The sequence below is a fragment of the Lipophrys pholis genome (assembly GCF_963383615.2).
Source record: "Lipophrys pholis genome assembly, chromosome: 2".
NCBI lineage: Eukaryota > Metazoa > Chordata > Actinopteri > Blenniiformes > Blenniidae > Lipophrys > Lipophrys pholis.
The window spans coordinates 3,727,475-3,752,379 of record NC_137636.1 but is presented as its reverse complement, the minus strand read 5'-3'; the positions used below and the strand labels follow the sequence as shown (position 1 = coordinate 3,752,379).

Genomic DNA, 24,905 nt, shown 5'->3' with positions numbered 1-24,905 from the left:
CAGCTTCCTTTTTACCTGTTTTGTCGCTGCTACTTGTCATTATTTCATGAAAGAATTTCTTTCAAGAAGCGCAAGCATCCAGACTATAGAGCATCTTCCTCCCACTGACCGTAACTTCAGCTCACATCCAGATTGCTTCAGTACTGATACTCTGCCTGTCTCGCTGGAAAAAGAAGGATGTGTCATTTTTTTTTGTCCTCTGGGAAAGACAGTGGTCCACTGTAGCCCTCCTGCAGCTTCCAGCTTTTCCTCTCATTAATTACTGCTCGCTAAACAAACTGTGGTTCCCGAGCTGAATAGTTCACATTCGTCATGTTACCTCACAGCACAAACTGGCTCCTGATGCACGCTATTATTAGGCCAGCTGGCAGACTGTGGTGGCCTGGACTCGTTTCTGGCTTCCCCAAAATGGAAAACATTGCATTGGAACCGAGCCGAAATCCACTTTCACTTCTGTGGATGTGAATCATTAGTTTTGTTTGTCTGTTCTGATTCTATTTTTCTGTAACTTTGACTCTTTGGCCTGTGAACCGCCATCATTGGAGAAATAATGAGATGGTTACATTTATTTTAACTCTTGAAACTACTTTTTTTGAATTTTTTGAATTTTTTTTTTACTGCAGTGAGCTGAAATTCTGAAACAATGCACGATCGACAAAAAGCCTCTTAGACATTTCAACATCCTTCTGCGCTGTACGATTCCAAACACAGATTTAGTTGAAAAGAAATGACATATCCACTAACCACAAAGCAGGGCTGTGCTAGCCCTTTAATCAGCCCGGCATTGTCCGCAGACTTTACAGTACGACAGAAATACATTTCAAAATGTGAAAACATCTTTCATTTGGACAATTTCGGGATGTACTTAAATTTTTTCTGCACAAAGTGTGAATAAGGAATAGTTTTGATCGGCTAATAAAGGTCTCTCTGAAATCAACAAACCATAAATAATTATGTGAAGTACCAATATTAAATTCAGAGGAGAATAATACTTGATCTAAGGTTATATTTACACAACGTTTTGAGTTCCCGTTAACACAACATTAGTTCAGAGCCACTGAAAACACAATTTTCGGACATCCCGCCTTCGTAACCTTTGTGTAATGATGCTACTGTGCATGAGCGCCAAGAACATGGTAAACAGTTCTTCTGCACATGCTCAGTAGATGGAGTGTCTTGACTCCCTGTGTGTGTGTGTGTGTGTGTGTGTGTGTGTGTGTGTGTGTGTGTGTGTGTGTGTGTGTGTGTGTGTGTGTGTGTGTGTGTGTGTGTGTGTGTGTGTGTGTGTGTGTCTTTATTCAGCACTATTCAAGCCATTCAAGTCATTTTACAATTTTTTTGACACATGGAAGAAACAAGAAATTGTTCATCAGCTTCAAAAAGTGCTTTAAAGAGAAATAATTATGTAAAATTACAAGGATTAACACTTCATGGTTTTCCAGAAGAACGAAACTTTGCCATGTTTGCTTTAATAATCATTCTTTTGACATGTTTTCCAGATTTTTTTTACTTATTTTTTTTTATTTCTTTGTCGCAGTACTAAACTCTGCCACTGTCGCTCAATGGCAGTGTTGTATCCTGCTTTTTTTAAGAATTTGAAACCAGGTAACTATCAGTTGATTTACTAAGATTTTTGAAAGCTCAAGTAATTGTGGCTAATTTAATCACTGTTGCAACAACATGTAGTTAGAAATTAGGAGTTTATAAACCACCAAAAGAAACACCAGAGAATAAATGCTTTAAGTCAGCGTTAAGATAAGGGCACCAGTGTGTGCAGTAAACCCCGTCCAGGCCATGCTGATAGTTTTTATTGTTCTGGCAGGGTCTCCATCCTCAGTCATACACGGGCACCCTGAGGCCAGTCGTGTTGTTTAAGAGTGTGAAAACAGAGGGAGGATTGTGTTCCTGTAAAGCGGCTTTACAATATTGTACTTGGAGATGAAGTCAGAATTTTCTGCTGGCTGAGAGAATCTCATCCCAGTAGCATCACAGGTCACATTTTCAGTCTGCACCCTAGAAGTCAGCCAAGCTGCAGGCGAATAAAGAGCTCTGTAGTGTATTTGTTCAGCTGTCGTCCTCCTGTACTTACTGTAAGTCTTTGTGAGGAAAGTTCACGACCACTAAATGGGAATATGTCTGGTTTTCACTTTTTATGGCTGGTGTGGGGTTGAGATTAAATGGCGCTAACTGGAGGTCAACGGCAGCACAGGTGGGGTCCTCGGTGATCCTCAATGTCCTCGACAGGCAACATTGCTGCTCCTAGTCCCTTCCAGGCGGCGGCGAGACTTTTTCTTCTGCAGCGTCCATGGTGTAAGCCGAGGTGTGCACTGGCTGTTTCTTCCTGAAGTCATTTACTAGATCTTTGATTTGTTTTCTTCCACATTCAAGATCAAATTGTTCCCGTTTCCCCATTCCACAAAGGCCTTCACCTCCTTGCTGTAGTCTTCCTCCTCCTCATCCTCCTCCTCCTCCTCCTCACTTTGGCTATCTTCACTTTACAGGTCTCGATGCTCAATTCAAATTTCTTGCTGAGATCTGATTTCTTTAAGTGATTGTTCACGCTACACTTTCAATGCGACCTCCATCAGAATGCAGTGTGAACGTTATCCGACCCCAAAGTGACCCTCGTGTGTAAGAAGAAGGTGTGACGTTATGCCGAGTTTGCTATTTACTGGAGTAAATATGGATGGAGATTCACTCTCCTAAAACCTCACAATTTTCCCCAAAGATTAATCTCATCACCTTCGTCGACCATGTCTGTTTCTCCCATGTTTATTTCTCAGACATTTTGGCAGTGGCGCTTCCTCCAGCAGATAACGAGGAACTCCCATGCATGCAGTTTGACCATTCAGACATCGGTCACCTTGAAAGACATCAGATACAGATCTGACTGTGCACCACATATGATGCAAAAATTGGAATTGCGACATTCACAGTCGTCACAAATCAGATCGGATACGGGTCATTTGTGAGCAGAAAATTATAATTGAGTCGCATTTTCCTGCAGCGTGAACGGTAGCCTTTGATTCTTGAACCCATCGTCCCTGCTCAAATCCACTGATATAAAGTAAACAGAGCCCTATCTTGGGCCAGAGAGTAAAACTATTAGTGGCTCTCCGTCTATCTTTACCCCAGGACCCAGTTTTACTGCTTAAAAAAACAGGTTCTTTACCATCCTCAGCAGTCGTCAGCCAACCGGTTCTACCAAAGTCCAAAAGGTCTGATGAGGCTGACACGTGTGGAATAAAGGTCACCAGAGACTCAGCTGAGGTAAACGTCTGAGAACGAAGTGTCAACATTAGCAGCGGAAGCACGGAGCGGCTCAGACTGTGAAAACAGCTATCGACTCGAGCGGAGCTGCAGGGATTGGGATTTTGGCACCTTTATTATGTGTTCGTACTCCAAATGAAAAGCGTCTTAATTCATATCTGATGAAATTTGCGGAGGGAAGCACTGCGGTGGAAAATCTGTAGATATTGCTGATCTTGCAACCGCCGCCAAGGAGGTTATGTGATCAGAGCGGATTGATTGTCTGCGAGATTACAGAAGAAAACACAAGGCTGGTTTTATTGAAACTTGGTGGAAGGTTGCTGCTTTGGCACAATAGGAACAGATAAAACTTTGGAATCAAATACAAATTATTTCTCACTTACATGAGCAGTGTAAATGCACAGCCTGCAGAAAGACCTTGCAAAGTGTAGAAATAACAAAGAGTCTTTCAATGGAAGTAAGTGCTATTCCATATTTGTCCACCGGGGGTCACAACACTGAGACCAGCAACGATGCTCGAGTTCAGTGACTCAGCTATGAAAGCTAACTACTTTATTGCTGAGACATTAGCATTAATCCCAAAGGTTAGGTGAAATCACCCTGTGGCTCGTATCGCTGCACAATATATCTCACATTTGTCACCATCATGATGCCAACATATGCATATCCTAAAAAAAACTGAGTGAACTGAGATGAATTATGTTTCCATGTATGAAGTGTTCATGCTCTGCAAATTCAAAATGACAGAATTTTAAACATTAAATGAAAAGTACAATTAAATGTGATTGGTTCATAAAAATCGTGCAAATAATCTATTTTCAAAACTGAATTGATTAACAAAGAAGAAAACACTGTCATTTGGAAAAAGAAACCTCAAGACGTTGTCTACTACATTGCTATTGCGATACAAAACATTACTGCATTTCACATGTGTCCCTAACTACCCCAGTGGCAGGTCAGAGTTCAGATTGTTCTTTCTTTTTAAAGAAATTTAAAACGTTTTTATGCTTGAGTTTGTGACAAATGCAAGAAAGCTGAACTTCATCAGCGTGCACTTGTAATGTTTGCACTATGGGAAAGCGTCTTTTTATTGAGGGGGGGCGCGGTAGCTCGGTTGGTGGTCGTCTCTCTATCACAAGTTTGCAGGTTCGAATCTGATGGCTGTTAATTTCACGATTGCCATCACTGATACTATGAGCTGCTCACAATTAGTTCAATTCCAGCAGAAAAAGATGATGAAAGCAACAGTAAAGCTGCACTAAAACAAAACTGTAAGAGCACGTCCACATTCCCCAGACCCAGTTTCTTAGCGTACGCCTAAATATTACCAAGAACAACTGCGCTGTTCTGGATTTGATCCGTTTATTTATTTTCTGAAGGCACCAGCTGCAAATGTAGTCGGCTAAGGCCGAGGAAAATGTTCTCATTCTCACTTTTATAAAAAGACTATTCATGTTTTATCAGCTCGAGGTTAGATTAGTCTAGTCTGGATGGAGGTCTCAGACAAACACTTCCAGACGTGAACAGATTTCTCCAATAATTCATTCATTGGCTCCCAGATGTAAAGCTCTTTCTGATTATTTTTTGATTTGTCCAATATGTTAACTCTGTGCACACGACAGGATACTACAGCCACCAGGTCAGCTGGTAGAGACAGGAACTCTGTGGTGATGGTACAGTCACAGAAATTCATGACCCCTCTGATCTTGCTTGATATTTATTTCAGTTGGATTTCAGTGCGGACTTATTTTTTTCCTCAGCAAACTAATAGAATCAGATGAGCTGGACGTGGTCGTTTGACCAAGCCCACATCATTTTGAGACATCTCCTGTCTGGACAAATTAGAATGTAGAGATTTGTTCAATTTCGTTCAACTTTCGATGTATTTTTATTTCCAATCTCTTGCATTTTTATGAATCCTACACTTTTACGTCTTTTTATTCTTAGTTTATTCCTCTTGGGCCCCTTTGACACGACAGCGTTTCAAGTGAAAACGCATCGTTTTTATGTTTTCGTTTCCGAAAAGTTTAGTTTTGCATCCATTTGAACGGAAACGGCAGAAACATTGAAAACGATGCAGTTAGCATGCTGGGCCACTAGTGGGTGCTGTTGGAATTAAACCACACGCACATGAACGCAGAAAACAATTCATATGGACAGACGACCAAGTTGGATTGTTATTACAGTGACTGTCAAAATAAAACCACCAAGTCCCAGGAGAATATAAACTGGGAGTCATGACACTCTGGAGGAAAACTGTTGTTGTTGTCAATCTACTGAGCATGTGCAGTAGCACTATCTTTCCACCATCCACAAGGAAACGGAGCCCGAGCATTTCCAAAAGTTGCGTTTTCCCACATTCCCACATAGATGGAGTCAAAGAGATTTTAAAAAAGTTCTCAAAAGATTGCAAGTAACCTTGTCATGTAAGCGGATACCCAAAATAATATTAAAGTGTTTTGTTTTCACTTAATAATAAAAACAGTATGAATGAATGAATGAATATTTGTTATTTAAGTGTCATGCTGACATGGGCCCAGCCCACATGGGCTTATATGACACGATATACATTAATAGGAAGATGACAGTCATGGTACATCTTCAATATAACACAATTCAAAGTCAAGAGTCTGGATACAAAGATTTCAGTCTCACTGTCCATGCTTTTTCCACATATCTTGCCAAACTAAAAATTTCATTTCTAAATAACCAACTCAGTATATCACCTTCTGCCAACCAAAAAAAACCTGCATTTTTGTGTAAATTTTTTTCAAAGAAAGTCATTCCTAAATCATTATACAGTGGACAATATAATAAGAATAATAAGAATAAAAATACATTTTATTTGTAAAGCGCTTTTTAAGACACTCAGAGACACTTTATATCATCACATTAGAAAATCAACATGCATAAAATGGAGAAACATCATAAAAAACTGTCATAAAAACACCTAATAAAAGAAATAGATTTGTGTTAAGTGATAAAAGCAGTTCTGAACAGGTGAGTCTTGATGAAGGCTTTGAAGGTGTTAAGTCGTGTAAGCAAAGCCTTATTCTATATGCCTGTTTCCTTTAATTATAATTTGGGTAACTGCAGATTATTGTAAAGCACTTTTACAAGACGAACTTTGAGTGATACAGAAGCGTCAGACTGGTTAAACAATCTGAACTGCTTGAGAGCAACACCCTGCAGTCAAACTTACTGCTGTGCCGACAGTTGTGAAATCCGCATCGTAAAGTGTAGCCGCTAAGAAGCTTAGAGCATTGTCAAAATCACACACTCTTGTCACATTCACCCATTCACATACATGGTGACAGCTGCTCGCATGGCGTGCCAGCCCACCGCCGAGAACAACTTCCAGTTTGACCACATGAAGAGGTGAAACAAGGTCTATCACAAAGAGCGAGAGACAGTTACTCGCTGACATTCACAAGACTCAACAATTAAACTTGCACTCATAGTTTTGGACTGTTGGAGAAAACCCTGCAGTGAAGGAGAGGGACCCCGGTACTGCAGTGTTGGGAGGTGCAATAACAGCTGCATTCACACTCCACCCGGACCTGCTGTGTATCTGTAGGAGTGTTTGTGCAGCCCAACGTCTGACAGCTCTCAGCTGGCGTCAGGAATGTTTCTAATGAGAAGGTCCAGCATCACTGAGGAAGAGAGGGTCATTAAATCCTGATAAAAACAAATAATCTCATCTGACTCTCTTCCCAGCTGGTACACGGCGTTTAAACACACGATAACACAGTTCAGGACGGTGCTCTGTATACCGAGCAAGCGGATTCAGCGAATGCTAATTTGTGATTGTTTGTTCCGTGAAGTCCCCGAAATATAAAGTTTGGAAAAAGTTATGAAAGTGTGAATGCTTTTTTAAGTCCAATGATAAAAGGTGCAGCACAGGATTGGCCAATCAAATCATGTGTTCTGGGCGTCCCTTTACATGACAACAGTGCTCAGAGTCACTGGCAACGCAACTCTTTGAAAACGGCTGCGACTCTGTCGCCGTGGAAACGGAGGAAACCAATACCAATAAAGCTGCTCCTGTTGCGTGCGCACCACGGCTGATGTAAATAGTTGTTCTGCACATGCTCAGTAGACAGACAATAACAACAATGTTTTCCTCCAGAGTGTCATGACTCCCAGTTCATATTCTCTTGGGACTTGGTAGTTTTATTTTGACAGTCACCGTAATACCCTCCAACTTGGTGGCCTGTCCATACGACTGTCCGTGTTCTCCCATTGTTAATGTCTATAGTGTGTTGTTCTCTGCTACACGTAGGGCAGAGTTGGTGTACATCTCCCCAGTCCATAAGAAGTACTACTGCATGAGAATAGCTGGAGTTGTATTTGCAAAGAGCTCCTGAGTTCTTCCCCAGTTTGCCTGCTTGGTACCAGATCACTTCATCTCCTCCGGCACGTGTTTCATTTCCACGTTTTTAAGGAGAATTTCTCTGCTTGGTTGTTTGAAGTGTGAGGCAGCGACTCCGCAGCTGCTTCTATTTACTCTATTTACAGAAGTGCCTTTACACTCGTATCATTCAATTAAAAACTCGCTCCAAAGCATACTCTCATAATGACTTGAGTCGGTTTCCCAGCCGCTCCGAGCTTTCTTGTCTCTTTTAAAGAAGAATTTAAAGGATGACAATTGCTGACGTCTGAGCCAAACTGCAGCCTAAACTTTTCCAGAGTTGTCTGAGTTTCTAACAAACCCTCAGCTGTGTGTGTTTGGATAAGAACACGATCGCAGCTGGAAAGTTTTTTTTATGACCTTAACCTGAAGCGAGACAGGCTGGCAGGCTTTAAAATACCTTTAACACCGATGATGATCTAAAAAAGAATGAGTATCAAGTAAAATATAACAAATTCTGTGGAATTACAATCATGTAACCTCTGTTTACCTTTTCCTTCAATCAGAACTGGATTTAGCTCAGTTTTCTTTAAGTCTGAGAGAAGAAATTAAAGTACTGGGCAAGTTAATGTGATAATAATGTGTTAAAAGGATAAATGACTGAATGCTAAATTAGTGGACTTTAAAACTGAGATTTATTTAATTACAGCAGCCAGTTTATAACTGTTTTAGATGTAAAAGTAATAAACACACTTTAGAAAATTAGAATACTCTTTCTCCTTGTGAGATCACAGAGTTAATACTATTATATTTTATTGTGGAAATACAGGAAGTCCAGCATTCAGCCAACAATTAATCAAAATGTATGTGGCAAGATTTTTCCGGCCACATACACTTCTCACCAGTTTTGTGAAGAAATCTTTTAAAAGAGGTAATTTACATTTATTTAATTAAATCGGCGTTACAATGATCAAATAAGCTGTAGAACAAAAACATTTATTTAAAAGTATCCTCCACAAAGCTTTTTACAGTTCTGAACAGTTATTACAATAATTTTTTTTAATTGTTGATGTACAGGAAGTCCAGTCTGTAGCCAAAGTCCTTTAGCAAATGCTCACAATGAGGTTTGAAACAGAATTTAGTTGTTTCTAATAAATAGAATTTAGGATTTGCTTTCATTTTTGTGATCGATTTCAAAACTTCAATAGTTTTTTTGACTCTGGTTGATTCGTTGGACTTGGAAAAAAAAAAGTATGAGTATGACATTTGCGAGACATTGAGGAGTTGAGACGTCTCGAGGCTGTTAACAGTTTCTGTCCGTCCCTGATGGAGCTGCCGAGGCTGAGGGAGGGTCAGGATGTCAAGAATGTGCCATTTCCTCACGTGTGGGACGAACATCAGTAAACTCTTTGCCACGCCGCCTCCACCTGGCGAGAGCTCCCGGAAACCTGATGGGACGACGCTGTTTATTTTCTCTACGGTCGAGATGTGACCTTTACTCTGCAGCTCAGTTTCAAGTCGCAAACCCCAAAACTTTTCTTGGCTTGTGTCCAACACTGCACAGAAAAGTGTTTTTTCACCAATCAGGGGGCGGCGTGGTCATAAAACCCAATTCAATCTATTAACTTTGAGTCCAGACACAGCACTCCCAGTGGGTTATTATGTAATTACAGCCACATTATCCCATTAAAACATGCATTCAAACAGGAGGAGTTTAAAAAAGAGTAGAACAGGACTTTGGTTGTCTCTAAAATCACTCGCTTATAACAACATTGTAAATGACACCTTCTAAAAACAGCTACTTTTAGCAGAAAGCACAAGTAACTGATTACTTCTGTGAAATGAGTAATGCAGTCACAATTACTGACGTTAGCTTGAGCTCGTTAATTTAGACTTTTATTGTATGTAAAAACTGTTGAAGAATTGAAGATCATCTTCCTCCCACTAACTATCAGAGTTGATCTGGCCTGTTTATTGGGAGTTGGACACTTTTTAATCCACATTTCATTTTTCACGTCCCGTATTCCAACAAAGATACGGGAACTTGTAGTGTGTAGACACTCACTGTTTGGAAAGCAGCACATTTGGTGGTGAAAGCATGACTCAGCAGTTGTCAGTCATATTCTGAGACGGCACTGAGTGTGACTCAGCGATCACTCCATGTTCGGTGGCACCATGCTGATGTTTAACAGCCCCCCCCCCCCCCCCAAACACACACACACTCGTTGCTTTACTTTGGTATGATAGCATGCTAATTGCTGCTCATTTTCAATAAACACAAAGTCGGAATGAGGCTCGCAGACCAAAGAACTGTAAACATTGAGGGAATCTTATGAGGGCACCAGAGATGGAAAGTAAAAGGATCAGTGGGGGAATTAAATTTGACCCGAGGGTAACATGAATGTACCAAATTTTTGACTTGTAATTGTTGTTGAGTCGCCGCAAATGTCAAGCACATGGCGACGCTCGAGGAAAAGTCGAGGTCTTCAGTGAATCACCAGTCTGGAACCAGAAGCACACTCTCTGTGGCCATCTATGTACATTTTTTTGAAGTTATTTCTCCTTTTAAAGGCTTTGTTATGGAGAATCGAACAGGGAAGGGGAAAAGCTTTATAGGTCACGGTCAGACTGGAAACCGGGAAAATTGCGGTTCCTGGACTGAATCTGAATCCCGAAGCCACATGTCATCATCATCATCATCATCATCATCACCATCATTATCATCCTCATCATCATCATCATCATCACCACCGTCGTGTAGTTCTGATGGTCAGAGTTAGTATTAGGATGGGAACATTGTACTCGATGAGGTAAAAGAGCAACAAAATACACATGGGGTGGCTATTCTAGGTGAAGTTTAAAGTTATGTGTTCACTATTTCGGATAATGCATTTGGATCTTTTTTTTTTTTCAAACAGGAAATGTTAAAAAAAAAAAAAGAATTCACAGAAAATATACTAAAACTCGACAACTTTGAATAAAAATGGAACAGATTTCAAACAAAATTCCAACCACTGCAGCTCATTAATGACATGAAGCAGAAAGAAGCTTAAGTTATGATGATTAAGTCTGCTGAGGTTAAAAACGTTAAAAAGAAAAAAGTTACAACATACAGATAAGTGACCTATAGTTCAGTTATGTGACACTGAATCCCTCCACAATGTGAAATGCACACACTTTTAAGCTCAATTCAATTTAATGTCTCTTTATAGGTACAACCACCCACTCTGTGTATTATGGATGGACTAAAGCACAACGTTGAAGCTGGAAAGTGCTTTAGGAACAATTAATACGTGCTAAAAGAATGAGCTCTTACTGTTCAACTCCTGTTCGCTCGGGGCTCACAGGCGACGTAGACAAGGAAAAGTAATGTCTTTGTGGGGAAATGATGATGTGATCAGATTTATAACAAAAGGACACATATCCTTCTGATGCAGACTAAAGGAATGTGAGGAGGGAGCGTGACATCGGAGGAGCTCGCTCCTGTTTTTGGGGGGCAGGGATGTGGTTTCACGGCGTATACATCTCCCCCTTCCAAATATGAGAAACATTACCACGTTAATGACAGCCTGGGCTCGGAGCGGGCACAGTCCTGTGTTCCCCGCTAACCGTGGTGGAGAACGTCCGGACGTTCGTCACGAGCCGAGCTCTTTTCTTCTGATGCACTGAGACGTTTCTTCTACGTCGTGATTGTTTGCACGGCTTCTGCTGGAACTCAGGACGTCCAGGTCCGGGGCAACAATGGTGGCGTCTCATCAAGGTATCCTCATCTGAACCTCAGCTTCTGTGTCCCTTCTGGCCAATAACCCAGGCAAATCATCATCATACTAATAGCAATGAAAATACGAGCGCTGCTGGAGCCACTGTGGTGAAAAGACTTTCAAATCTGGCTCGGACAGTGAAAACACTGGCGCTCACTTCCTAACCGCAGGCCAACCTGGAGAGAGAAACATTTATTAAATAAGTATTTGACGATATACAGTATCTAACTAAACAAGTAAGTAACTGATTAACAAAATCTGAACATAACCGTCCTCGGTGCTTTCATGATCTGCTCATTCAAAATGAGACGAGGAAGTATAAAAGTTTAAATTCACAAATAACAGCACATTTTTGATCTACTAACAATCCTGATTAATTTAGAAGAAAAACCAAAAAACCCAAACCAAAGCCAACAAGGTATTTTTAAAAACAACGATGGTCGTTGGAACTGCGAACGTGAGTGAAGGATGAGAATCAGCTGGTTAAGAGAAAGAGCGCCGCTATCTGTAATCAAAAAAACGAATTAACATCATATACTTACGCTGTCGAGCCACTAATACTTTACTGTGCAACACATTGTTTTTGCATCCATCTATCCATCCGTCCATCCTTACTGTAAAACTCCCTCCTGTTTTTCATCACTTTTAACTACATTCAGGGACGAAAGTGAACATTGCCGACTTCTTTTCTTGAAGTATCTTTACTCTTTTATCCATGCTTCCCACAATGCACATCACTGTGCGGCTTGCTCGGTTATATCCAGCAGGATTAGGAGCCACTTGACCCAGAAATCGTTAACGTGAAGATCTGTCTTTGTGTAATTGCTCTGCTGTGACCCTTTGACCCTCGCGGGAGGCCGGCCTCGCTCTGTTTTTGCTATAAAGTGGTGTCGAGTGTCGTCCCTCTGCTTGACTCTCCGCTGTTGTTTGAATTCCTGCTGGCCTGCTGTATTTACTGAGGCTTCTCCGGGAATGTGTTTGGTTTAATGCACAACTGGCTGTTTAATGCTTGAATTAGGGGATCTCATGAGAAATAAACCCAGACGAGTCGCAAAAAAAATGTCACGGCTGAAGATTGATGGACTTTGCTTATGTAGTGCATTTTACAGCTCCTGCAGCCGTCACACACACGCAGATGATAGATTGGTATTTAGAGCATGCTTGCATCAAAATTAAACTTTTGAATCGATTGGCTGGATTTATTATTTTTTTTATGTCATTATTTCTGTGTCCCTTTATTTTCACTGATAAAAACTGATTTAACGCTCCAAAACACACATGAAGAAAATAAAATCAGATATTGAAAAAGAACATTTACTAAACCAATACATAAATAACAAGGAATAACTGTAAGACAAACCTCTCAATGTATTGCATTATGTGTTGAGTTGTGATGCCTCGGGGCAAAAAAACATTTTTCTTTTCGCCCAGAGAAAAGAGGGCAGTCCGTTCATGTCCAAGGTTTGAACTGTCTTATATTTAATATACTTGTATGTTGGTTTTTTTTTGCCGTTTTTGACACAGTCACACAAGTAAAACTTTGAAAAATAAACGTTCTTAAATGGAACCAAGTAAAAAAAGTTTTGTCACTTAATTGATGCACCTTTCTTTGGGAGGATTAGGGTTTTTGCATAAACTGGTACAATCAATAGAAGGGTTGTTTATCAGTGTGTGTGCAGCAGTCGGCAATGACAGTCTTGGAGTTAAACTGTAATAATGATGCCAAAAATAAAACCCAAGTTTACACGTTTCATTCCATTATCGGATTTGTTCTGGACTACACAGTGGCGGAGGGGTCAAATTGTTTGTAATCTTCAATAGACTAAGGCCTTGTTTACACAACAACGGTGCTCGAGGCCACTGAAAATGCTACTTTTTGAAAATGGGAAACAATGTGGAACTTTGTGAAAATGCTCTGTGTCCATGGAAACTGCAGGACAAGGTTCCTGAAATGCTGCTACTGGTGATACATGATTGTAGTAAATAGTTGTTCTGCACATGCTCAGTAGACGAACAATAACGACAATGTTTGCCTCCAGAGTGTCACGACTCCTGATTCTCCTGGGACTCGGTAGTTTTGGTAGTTGACAGTAGGGGTGTGCGATATGGCGATATTAGATTATGATGGATTAGAATGTGTTGACAATCTGACAAAGCAGAGAGATTGAAGAATCGTATGTAGAACACATTCTACATGTTGTAGTTCTATGTGTAGCAAAAGAGCGGACAGCGGTTATATTTTGAATAATATCATTCCATAATCATGATCACACATTATTAGATACATTATATATGATATATAATTAGATTATTTAAAAATACATATTTATATTTTTTATTTATTTATGGAGAACGGGTGGGATTTAATGTTGTACTTCTTCCCACTCCTTTTTGAACATGCCTAATGATTCTATTTTACTACTGTCACTTAGTCACTATTTGATTGGTTAAATAGTTTTGGTTTATTGTGCATTGTTGATTTTGACATTTCAATTTGAGCATCTTCAAAATGAAAACATTTTAATGAAATGAAATAACCTCACTTACGTAAGTTTGCCTTTTTATTTGACTCTATTCTCTAATCTGTTTAATAAATTCCTTAGTTTATACAAGGTGATATTTCTATTTTCCCATTTGAAATAAGTCTTCAGTAATATTTGAATTATTTGATATTTTGTTTTGTAATTTTATTTTACTTTTCATGCTCATGTTTCACTGTTCATGTAAAAACTACCTCAAAATCCAGGCGCAGTTTAGATTTTTATGTTGCGAGAGTACACTTTATCACAGTGTTGTTGTTTACCTTTAAGTCATGAAAATATGTTCAGAAAGGTTCTTTGGCCTAAATTGTCTTTTTTGTTCTGTTAGGGCTCTGTTGGGAAACTGTTTTGTTGCACTGTTCAGAAACTTGCGAATTCATCTTACAAATCACTGTAATCATGATATATTTTTCCCATATCGCCCACAACCAGTTGACATTCATCATTCGTTAATGCTGAATTAGATTATTAATGTTAAAGTTCATGGCTGCTGTGAATCCGGTGTCTCATTGGTTTGCGTTCCACTGCTGACATTCACAGGGTCCGATATGACACTTGTTCGAGATCCAGCAGGCTGATCACACGATGGAAGCCTACAGTTAAAACTTTAACTGACAATCCTCAGCCGTCTATCGTACATTCGTCATATGAGTCTGGACTGACATTAGTTGTTCTGTGACTCCGCCAGCTGGAGGCCTTCACAGTTAAATGCTGCTATTGTTGGCCTGTTTTCACCCTGAAGGTGCTCTCGGCTCAAAACACATGTATGTACGGGTTGTATTATATGTACAGTGACATAGAATTTTACAATCCGGAAGAAGAGCTGCAGGCAGTTGGAGTGTTTGCTGGGAGACGGTGAAACCTGGGGCGAGTGTTAAATGGTCCTCGTGACAACAATGCAGCGCTTGGCTGAAGAAATATGGAGGTTTTTTATTGCAAGAATATCACGTGATGCACAGACACACATCATGGGACATGGCATTAAACTCCAAACCACTGAACCACTAAACCAGGGGTTTTCACCTCGGAGCTTTTTGGAATTTTGTTGCTCCTGTTTATAGAAAATCCTTTCCCACCTGCATGACGATGAGCCCAAAAACCTACAGAACTTAATGAGAATTAACAAATCATACAGTAAAATGCTCCATGCACCGTTTACGCGGCAACATGTTGCATCATTTCTTTGTGCTTTTTAGAGAAAAGTTTTTTGTTTACCCGTCAAGCATTTTCGAAAAGTTGCACTTTGGGAGCCGTTTTCCAAAACTTGTGTTTTCAGTGGCTCCCAAAGCGGACAGCCAAAATGCAGCAAAGTTTTTTCTGTTTTCATTGAAGAGGTTGTTGTTTAAAGGGGATATTAGTTTGCATACTTTTGGAATTAAAGGGTTAAACCACATTCTTGTCATTCACAGTTGAGTTACAGTTTTTGCTTTTAGATTTTTATGTCTTGAAAACAGCTGACCTCTATTACCTCTCACACAAAGTCATTTAAAGCCCTCAATCGACGTTTGATTGAAGACGTGAGGCTGAGCTGGACAAGCCACAGATATTGAGGATATTGACGTTTTCATTGGGAATGAGGACGATCGACAAATTAAAAGTGAAGAGATCAGAGGGACACATCAGCTTGAGAGGGTTTGGACAAGTGCAGAGGAGAGATAGTGGATATATTGGATAAAAGATGATCCATTATGTCAGGAGGGTCACACATTCTATTTCAGGGGCCACACACAGCTCAGTTTTATCTCGAGTGGGCCGACCTGATAAAATAGTACCGTAGTAATCTTTAGGTTTACACTTTAAAGCTTTTCTTTGTTGTGGTCCACAGTATACGTGATGAGAATGTCTATAATTTCTCAACCTATCAGATAGAAAATGACTATTATTTCAACATCATGTCATTATTGGTGTTTTTATCAAACTCACCCTGACAGCAAGGCTTGGAGGCGAATGCTCGTTTGATTTCCTGGCAGCATTGCTGATATCTCAGCTCTGGTCTCAGTGTTGTGTTGTGCCTGCTACTCTTATGAAATATGTCTTTCAAAAATCAATGATTTCTGAAATGATCGATGACATTTTTACAATCTGCTCTGTGGTTTGGCTAAATGGAAGCCTCGACATTACATCCTTAAAATGCACATAATTGATCATTATTGTGCTCACAACCACTTGACTTTATAAAGACTTTTTGGGCAGATACGCTGGGCTAGACATTCTGGATTAGACTGGCATACTAAACAGGATTCATAAATGCTTAATTTTGAAACATGACTTTGGGTTATTTGGCAGTCGTCTTTCAATCGCAAGGTTGTTGAATGTTGGATTAACTCTTTCTGACTCAGTTCCTTGATTTTCAGTCATAGGACAGATGTGCTTTTTCCTGAGACGTTATAGGGGAGTGAGTTTCTCACTATTCTTACTTTTCACTATCTTCCCACCAGAGGATTTTTATTAATGCATTGTCCAGACAGCTAATATTGATCACCTGGAAATAAACTCAACCTCCCTCTCACACTGCCTGGACAGAGCAGACTTCCTACACTTCATCAGGGAGGAAAAGATTCATTTCTCAGTTTATCCAGTAAAGTTAGCGACACTCGGGCTCAGACTTTTTTTAATAAGTGGCCGGATTTCTCCACCTTTACCTTTAAAATAAATAAATAAATAAAAGGGTACGACATGCAATTCTGTACAACATGTCAGTTTCTTTAAAAACCCAATCGATGAAGATAAATAAGAGGATTACTTCAAAGATTGATGGAACTAGTGAGGACATGCAGGCCCTTTTCACACATTTTCAAGTCAAAGCTTTAGTTGCGTTTTGGGTGTCGGTTTACACAGCAATGCTCGGAGTCACTGAAAACACTAGAATGTCTGTTTGCTGCCATAGTTAATGTTTAGAGGGTGTTGTTCTCCCCACTCCTGTGTGGTTTCATTACAAAAACAACCGACAGCACCCACTGGTGACTAGCATGCTAACTGCATTGTTTTAAGCATTTCTGCTGCTTCTGTACATCGGATTTAAAATGTTGCTGTGTAAATGCAAATTTTTTTCTGAAAGTTAAAGGCAAAAACGAGTCATTTTCATATGAAACGTCACGTAAACAGCGTTGAAAATGGTTAATTGAACAGTAGAGGAGGCAGATGATCCACTGTAGTGACCCCTGAAGGGAGCATCCAGAAGAAGAGGCCACTAAGACCCCCGACATAACGGAAACTCGCTGTGAAGTCAAGTGCAGAACTGACTCCTCATGATCCCGACGTCACCGGCGAAGAATGCCTCTCACTTCACAGCTCTGAGCAGATGTACGGATCCTGCAGCCGTCACAGACGGCCGCAATCCTCTTTCTTTATTTCAAAAGTCTGGCAGCCGTCACGAACTCTGTGATTTCCCTCAAAGTATCATTTCAGCTGTGACTGGCAGATTTAGAAACCTCAGAGTTGGGAGTGCATGGAAACCATGAGCGCGACTCCCAGCTGCAGAGGTTCGGCACCTGCTTTTAGCGTTTTATATACAACCATCATATATTATTGGTGATTTATATTCCTTGGCTGATGCCTTGTTGTTAGAGACTGAAATATTTCTCAGACTCGCCAAGAAATACACATTCATGATCCCTTGAGGCCAAAAACCTGGTGACTTTCGTGCATCAGCAATTACCTGATTGCACACATTTTTAATCAGTTTTGTGAATTTTTATTTCAATTTCACAGTTTCAGAGACACCATTTGTGTCTGGAAGATAAATGACACCTTTGATTGAGGTGCCTCAGTGATGATCAAATACGTGCTTTTTCCTCTCTTTTTTGAGTGAATCGGTCTGATTTTGGGTTTCGCTTCCGGATAAATGATGATAACTTAATAATTCCCTGATTTCCACGACTTTGTAAACTTTCACGTCTTCATCCTGCACTTTTTGTTTTCAGTGTTTTGGATCGTCAGCTGAATAATTCTCAGAGCTATTGGAGCAGGTGGCCTTATTCATGTGTGTTTTACGAGGTTTTCCCAATTATCAAAGTGACTTCATTAGTTCATGCTGTTTCCTTGAGCAGACTCGCTCGTGACTGACTCGAGTGGACAAATCTGAATATGCATGATTAATGCAACTGATCTTGTAACTTGTGTATCAAAAACTGCTGCTGTGCTAATGAAATGTCATTATGCAGCTAAAGATTTCATTAAATTTAATCATAATAATAATGATAATAATAATAATACATTTTATTTATCAGTGCCTTTCAGCGCAATCACGGTCTCTGTACACAATGAATATGTTAAAATACACTTAAAAGTAGTAATAACATTAAAAAATGTTCAGGCATTTACTGTGAATTCCACTTATCTGTGAAATTGACTATTGAATTTGCCCAAAATATGGCCAAAGGGGAGGAGCTAGATGATGAAGAGGATGGGGCCTAATATAGAGCCGTGGGGGACACCGGAGAAGGGTGGACATGGCTGGGATCTAACTAACTGAGGTGTGACTTGAATCAGTCCAGGGGTGTGTTTGATAGTTGCGATTGACTCTTTATCGTAGCGTCTGTAAGTCGGTGGGATACACCAATCAGCCATAACATTATGACCACCTGCCTAACACCTGTCTGTTTCAAGTGAAGACGCATAATTTTTGCATTTTATTCTCAGAAAGGTTTCGCATTTACACGGCAATTTTTTGAAACCAATGTCCTTTTCCATGTAATTGGCAGAAACAATGAAAATGATGTAGTTCACACGCCAGGCTACGTGTTGGTGCTGTTGATGTTTGTGTAATGAAACCACACACACACATGCACAGAGAACGTTACACTGCAAACATTAACTATGGCGAGTGCACAGACATTTTATATGGACAGACAACTGAGCATCTACTGAGCATGTGCAGAAGATTTACTACGGCCGTGGTGCGCATGTGCAGTAGCAGTATGACAGAAAACGTACATGTTCCCCCGTTTCCACAGAGACAGAGTCAGGTTTTGTTGAGAAGTTCCACCTTAGGAGCCATTTTGAAAAAAAGTTGTGTTTTCAGTGGCTCCCAGCACCATCGCCATGTAAACAGACACCCAAAACGCAACCTTTTCCATTTTTTCACTGTCGGGAAACGGTGCAGAAGAAGCCGCAGATCTTTTAAATCCTGTTGAACTTTTACCACTTGCAGCAGTGAGCTTTGGTTGTATATGACCTTCCCCAGTTCCAGGAACCAGGAACACCCTGTTAGCAGGGGCTTTTCTAGATACTCTGCAGGCTCTTTTAATAACTTAAGATGTTATGAAAGTGTGAGGCCGATATAAGTTGAGTGGTTTACATTGATGACAGAACAATTGTGAGCCTTCCCTTAGTGTGTCCGCTTCCAGCCACTACTAAGCGCCAACAAGGGGGTTTCCCAACATATTGTTTTTGTGTATTTATTGCAGAGTGTATAAGTGAGTTTCTTTATGTTGCTTCTAACCTAGAATATTTTCAACCCTCTCTGGGAATCGTCTACCCTGACAGAAACACCTCACACTTCTACATCAACAGCAACTTTAAGGACAAAATATTATCTCAACAGGTGCAATTATAAATAGATAATCAGTGTTTTTCACATTACATGATATTATAGCTAATTTGTGAATATTAACCGGAATAATAAAAATGACTCACTGGAGAGGACGAGTTGTGCATCCAGGAACGGTGTGGAACTCTTTGTGTTGAATCCCATCCAGCACCTCTAACCTCGTATTCATAGTTAATTACCAGGAAAGTGGAGGTTTGCAATGTTCTCAGTGAGGCCATGTGTCTGAGTCATGGATAACAGAAAGCCAGAATCCATGGAAAGATATTCTCAGAATTGTCCAAATACAGATCTTTGATTATGACTTGTGCTTTGTGTGTATTTGTAGGTTGTTGGTGGGCGCTCCGTATGAAATGAACGGCCCATACCAGACGGGGGATGTTTACAAATGCTCACTGAGCAGGCGAATCAATGGAAACGGCTGCTCCAAGCTCAACTTAGGTACAGTACCGCCAAACCGCTGGGGCATCACAGGATGCACCACACACTGTAAAAAGGATGCACAACATCTGGATGCACGTGACTGCATGTAACGTATCATTGTTTATATTGCTTCCTTCCAGCGTGGATGTCTGTGAGCATGTTGGCGACATGTGCCAGACAGTTCTGTGGGCACCAAACCAGCCATTCCACCTTTTATGATTTTTCTTAATGGTTTATATACATTTCCACATGTGCTTTTCACCGCACGTTTTACTGCGTGCTGCTTCACACGGGCTGCACATGAAGTGTCGGTCAGGTAAAGATATGAGCGGATGTTGACGCTGCTTTGATTCACCTCACATTCCAGACGGGTGGGGGTGGGGGGGGTAGCGTGTTCTTATGTAAACATGTTGGTAGATTGTTCTTGGAAATAAATCTTATAGCATTGGAAAGTCTGATATTCATCCATCCATCCATCCATCCTATGAGCAAGGACAGGATTCACCTGAACAGGTCGTCAGTCCATCACAAGTCACACAACAAGCCTGATTATCCTCCACATTATTATTAAAAAAAAACATGCATTTGCCGGACAAGTGTGAAAAATTGGTCAAATCTTCTCTCCCAATCAGCTTTTCTTTGCTACTGACTCTTGTTTGGTGGATTGGATGAAGAAGAGAGACGTAACGGCACTTTAACAGTTTCTTCCTGGAACAATCGAGAGCTTCAGCAGCATTTGGAGGATCCAATGAGCCTCAACAGTCTCATAACGGTGCTAGCCTGATTACGGGATTCATCCATCATCTGGCCAGAATCAGCCAACGTGGTTGTTGTGGTCACTTTGACATGAAAATGTTCTATGGGGTTGAGGTTGAAACCCGCTGGCAGGTCTTTCCTTCCTCTCCATTCCTGAGTCTCGGAGGGCGTCTCAGATAAATCCCGCTCTCCTGGGACAAACATGGTCATCTTGGAGGATCTGTGGAGCTATGGGATTGCGTGAGAAAAGATTTGGCCAAATTTTTGGCAAATGTGCCCAATTACAGAATAAAGGAACCAAAACTTGAGGATATGTCCTCTTGCTTTAAATTCATAATACCTAATCTCTGAGCTTGTTTTGTTCTTCTTCTCCTACGTTATGCTACCTTTTATCTAAACTGTCTTTGTCTCAACACACTTTGTGACGGTCGCTGCTGGCATCTATAAGGGGGGGAAGTCATCAAGGGCAGCAGAGCTCCTCTGACTGGCTCAATGTCGTGTTGACATGCAGAACATGAATACAACTTATTACAGGCTCCTACAAGGTGTATTTTTAACAGGTTTTCCACTAGTAGAAGACTTAACAAAGAAATGATCCACCAAACACACATGTTCTTACTTTTTGTGCTAGGTTTATGTGTATGATCGCAGAGATCCTCTGAAATTCACTTTTTCTCAAGGAAGGATATCTTTGACCAACGTGTCAGAACGAAAGGACAAGATGAGGCTGGGAATGACGCTCACATCCAACCCAAAGGACAACAGCTTTGTGGTGAGTCCCGTACATCCATCTTCTATATTACTTTACCTAGCAGGGCAGGCTGACTGCAAACCGACGGGACATTTCGGCCCCATTCACAAAGACAACAGTTTAGATTAAAATCTCACCTTTTTTGCCTTTTTGTGTCGGAGAGGTTTTGTGCTTACACAGCGCTGAAAACAACGTCCATTTCCTCGGAAACGGCAGAAACAGAAAAAGGTGAAAATCTTAATAAAATTCAGAATTGGAAAAAAGTAAAATTACGTACAGGGCCAGAGTGTCACGACTCCCAGTCCATACTCTCCTGGGACTCAGGACAACTTTGTTGTCTGTCACTACAAATGCCCATACTACATCAGCGTAAGTGTTTCTGCCGTTTCTATGGAAACAGACATTGTTTTCAAAATCTTGCTGTGTAAACCTTTGTGAAGCAAAAACACAAAAAGCGATTTTGACTTGAAACATTTTACATGTAAACAGTGCCTCACATCGTGGATTAACTTGCTGCGAGACAAGAGCGCTAACCACTACCCCATTCTATATATAACTGTCGTGATGCACAGGAACGGCGTGCTGCTGCAGAAAAACTTATTTGTGAAGCTCGCAGTGATGTGAACAGAAAAAAAATGGAAAATCCCTCAAGAATTTCTTTTGATTACACGCTTGTTCAATTACTGCTGTCTTCACAGGAGTTGTCACACTGCATGAAGCGAGTGTTTTGTTCTACACTGGGTTTAGCTATGAAGCCTGGAAGCATGGTGCAATTCAGTTCAAGGAATGGGTGTCAAACATAAGGCCTGTGGGCCAAAAAACAGCCCGCAAGAGGCTCCAATCCAAATAACCAAACCACAAAGCAAATTGGAAACATACATATAATATATTATTTTATTTATTTATCTTTTCTTCTACAAATTTATTAAGAGTACCGGAGGTTGAGACTTTCTACTGCTCATCAAATCCATGATTTTGGACTGTGGAAGAATCTTATCCAACATGCACATGGAAAACATGCAGATTTCACACAGAAGAATCTCAGAGTGACAGTGACCAGTGCAAACCACTGCTCAACCATGTGTCCTTAAAGCACGTTATCGTGAATGACCTGAGGAAATACACAGCATCATCTTAGAATATTACAATAGTTCAGTGTTTCTTCCAAATTACTGCAATTTGTTGGTGTTCTGCATACTTTCAAAAGAAAATGATGTGTAATAAAAGCTTCTTCCCCCCGTCCGTCCGTCCCCCCCCCCCCCCCCTTCTCCAGGCCTGTGGGCCACTGTGGTCGTACGAGTGTGGCAGCTCTTATTACAGCACGGGGATTTGCTCCAGAGTCAACGCCAGCTTCAAGTTCTCCAGAACGATCGCCCCGGCATTTCAGAGTGAGCTTAAAAAAAAAAAAGAAAACACCCTGAGATTCATCAATGTTAACATCGGGGGCTTATTCGCTCATTATTCCCTCGGTCGGGAACATCTGGTTTCCTCCATGTGTGCTGCTGATTAAAGCTCATCTCTTCGCACTTCTTTTTCCAGGGTGTGAAACTTATATGGACATCGTGATCGTTCTGGACGGATCCAACTCCATTTACCCCTGGTATGAAGTTCAGGCTTTTCTCATCAACGTCCTGCAGAAGTTCCATATTGGACCAGGTCAAATACAGGTGAGAAAAGAAAGGAGTGAAACCTCAACGGAGAGAAATCGGTAGATCCAGCACACTGTGTCTAAACTTAAACGTTAAAGAAATGGCACAGAAGATATGATATTGAGGTGTGCACAACTTATTCTATCAAGTAAAATTGGTGAATTTGCCTCTCACTGAATCCCTATTCATTTTACATAGACAGGTCAGCCATAACATTAAGACCACCTGCCTAATTATGATTGATTGATCTTTGAGAATTCAGAGAGAGCAGGATGACACAGTGGACTTGCTATCCCAACAAAGAGCCAACCTCCAGAGAATATATTCATGACAAGTGCTAAAGCAGACCAAATACATGGAATTCAGACAAGAAGGTTTGTGGACTGAGTGCAGATGTTTGAAGAACTTGTTTTGAGGGATCAGGTTTAAGGCCTTCACACTGACTGAGTCCTAAAAATGTCTCAAAGTGGAACAATCTCAATTCCTGTCATCGACTGGGTGAAAAGGCTGAAAGTGAAGACGAGAGGACAAACCAGGTGGCAAGGGATGTATTAATTAAATTTTATTTCTATACCGCCAAATACTACAAAGTTATTTCAAGGCACTTTTACAGAGTTTGTAGAGCCCCAAAAAGAATACTGTTATCTTCTGGACTACAAATCGCAATTGTCAAAAAAATCATCATGAAAAAACATTTAAATATTACTGGTGAATAAGAACTTTTCTTTGTCCGTGTCCAAATGTATATGTTGGTAAACCAGGTCTATCAACTGTTGTTCCAGAACCTTAAGTAAATTTATTCTGTTGTACTTTTACCCCACGATTAACCTTCGCTGTAACAGTTCCTCTGCTTTTCTCCACAGATTTCTCTCTGTTTATGTTTTTTCTTGGGTACTTTAATATGTGTTAAATGTATCTTTGTATTGTAGGTTTTTCTGGCGCTGTAGCAGCATTCTGTTGTCATACAGTGACAACTAGTGGTCACAGATTGTATGCAGATATAGTTTCATATGTAAGTTGCTTCACCAGCCAAACCATCGAATAAAAATGTGACTCATAGTCCAGAAAATACGGTAATCATGTGGAATTCATCAAGAAAAAGGTAAGGGTTCAAATAGAAAAATAAGAAAACAGCTAGAATTGAACTTAAACCATTAAATTAGAAGCTAGCGTAGCGTGTAGGAGATCCGCCATGAATACCATCAAAGCCAAATTTGTGTCTCGCTGCATTGCAGCATATCAGAACCAACTGGCTCATGTTAACCTGCTCAGAGAGATTCTGATCAGGGTGGGCGGAGCCAAACAGGCCCGACAGCGGTTACAGTCGAGATATATTCAGCATTGATGACTGTCCTCGTGTTTTTCTGCGCAGGTTGGAGTCGTGCAGTACGGAGAGAAGGTGGTCCACGAATTCCGACTGAGCGACTATAAATCAGTGGAGGAAGTGGTGAAACGGGCGCGCAGCATCAACCAGCGGGGAGGAGAGGAGACCAACACTGCTCTTGGCATCAACATAGCGCGGTACATTATTTCCATTCATTAAAACACCAAAAAAACCAGCCGGGTTACGTCAGCGCTGCGGTTTGACGGAGCTGGAACGTTGTCCCACAGCTCGCAGGCTTTCAAACAGGGCGGCCGGCGGGGAGCCAAGAAGGTGATGATCGTGATCACCGACGGAGAGTCGCACGACAGCGCCGACCTCCAGCAGGCCATCGAGGACAGCGAGAAGGACGGCATCACCCGATACGCTATCGCTGTGAGTCCTCAGCCCTCTAAACACAACTGCAACATCACTTTAATGAGCAAGTTGCAGCTGGGGGATGTTGAATTTACATTTCTGATTGAACTGTGGGCCA

General features: G+C 40.8%; 1 protein-coding gene across 1 annotated transcript in view; it reads left to right on the top strand.

Annotated features, from left to right (window-relative positions):
• itga11a (integrin, alpha 11a) overlaps nucleotides 1–24,905 on the top strand; it is a 74,892-nt gene that overhangs the window by 12,814 nt on the left and 37,173 nt on the right. The window contains exons 3-8 of the mRNA XM_080488709.1: nucleotides 19,799–19,911; nucleotides 21,330–21,421; nucleotides 22,674–22,788; nucleotides 22,940–23,067; nucleotides 24,422–24,570; nucleotides 24,661–24,805. Coding sequence (XP_080344835.1) covers nucleotides 19,799–19,911; nucleotides 21,330–21,421; nucleotides 22,674–22,788; nucleotides 22,940–23,067; nucleotides 24,422–24,570; nucleotides 24,661–24,805 — 742 coding nt within the window. The remainder of the gene's footprint in view (nucleotides 1–19,798; nucleotides 19,912–21,329; nucleotides 21,422–22,673; nucleotides 22,789–22,939; nucleotides 23,068–24,421; nucleotides 24,571–24,660; nucleotides 24,806–24,905) is intronic.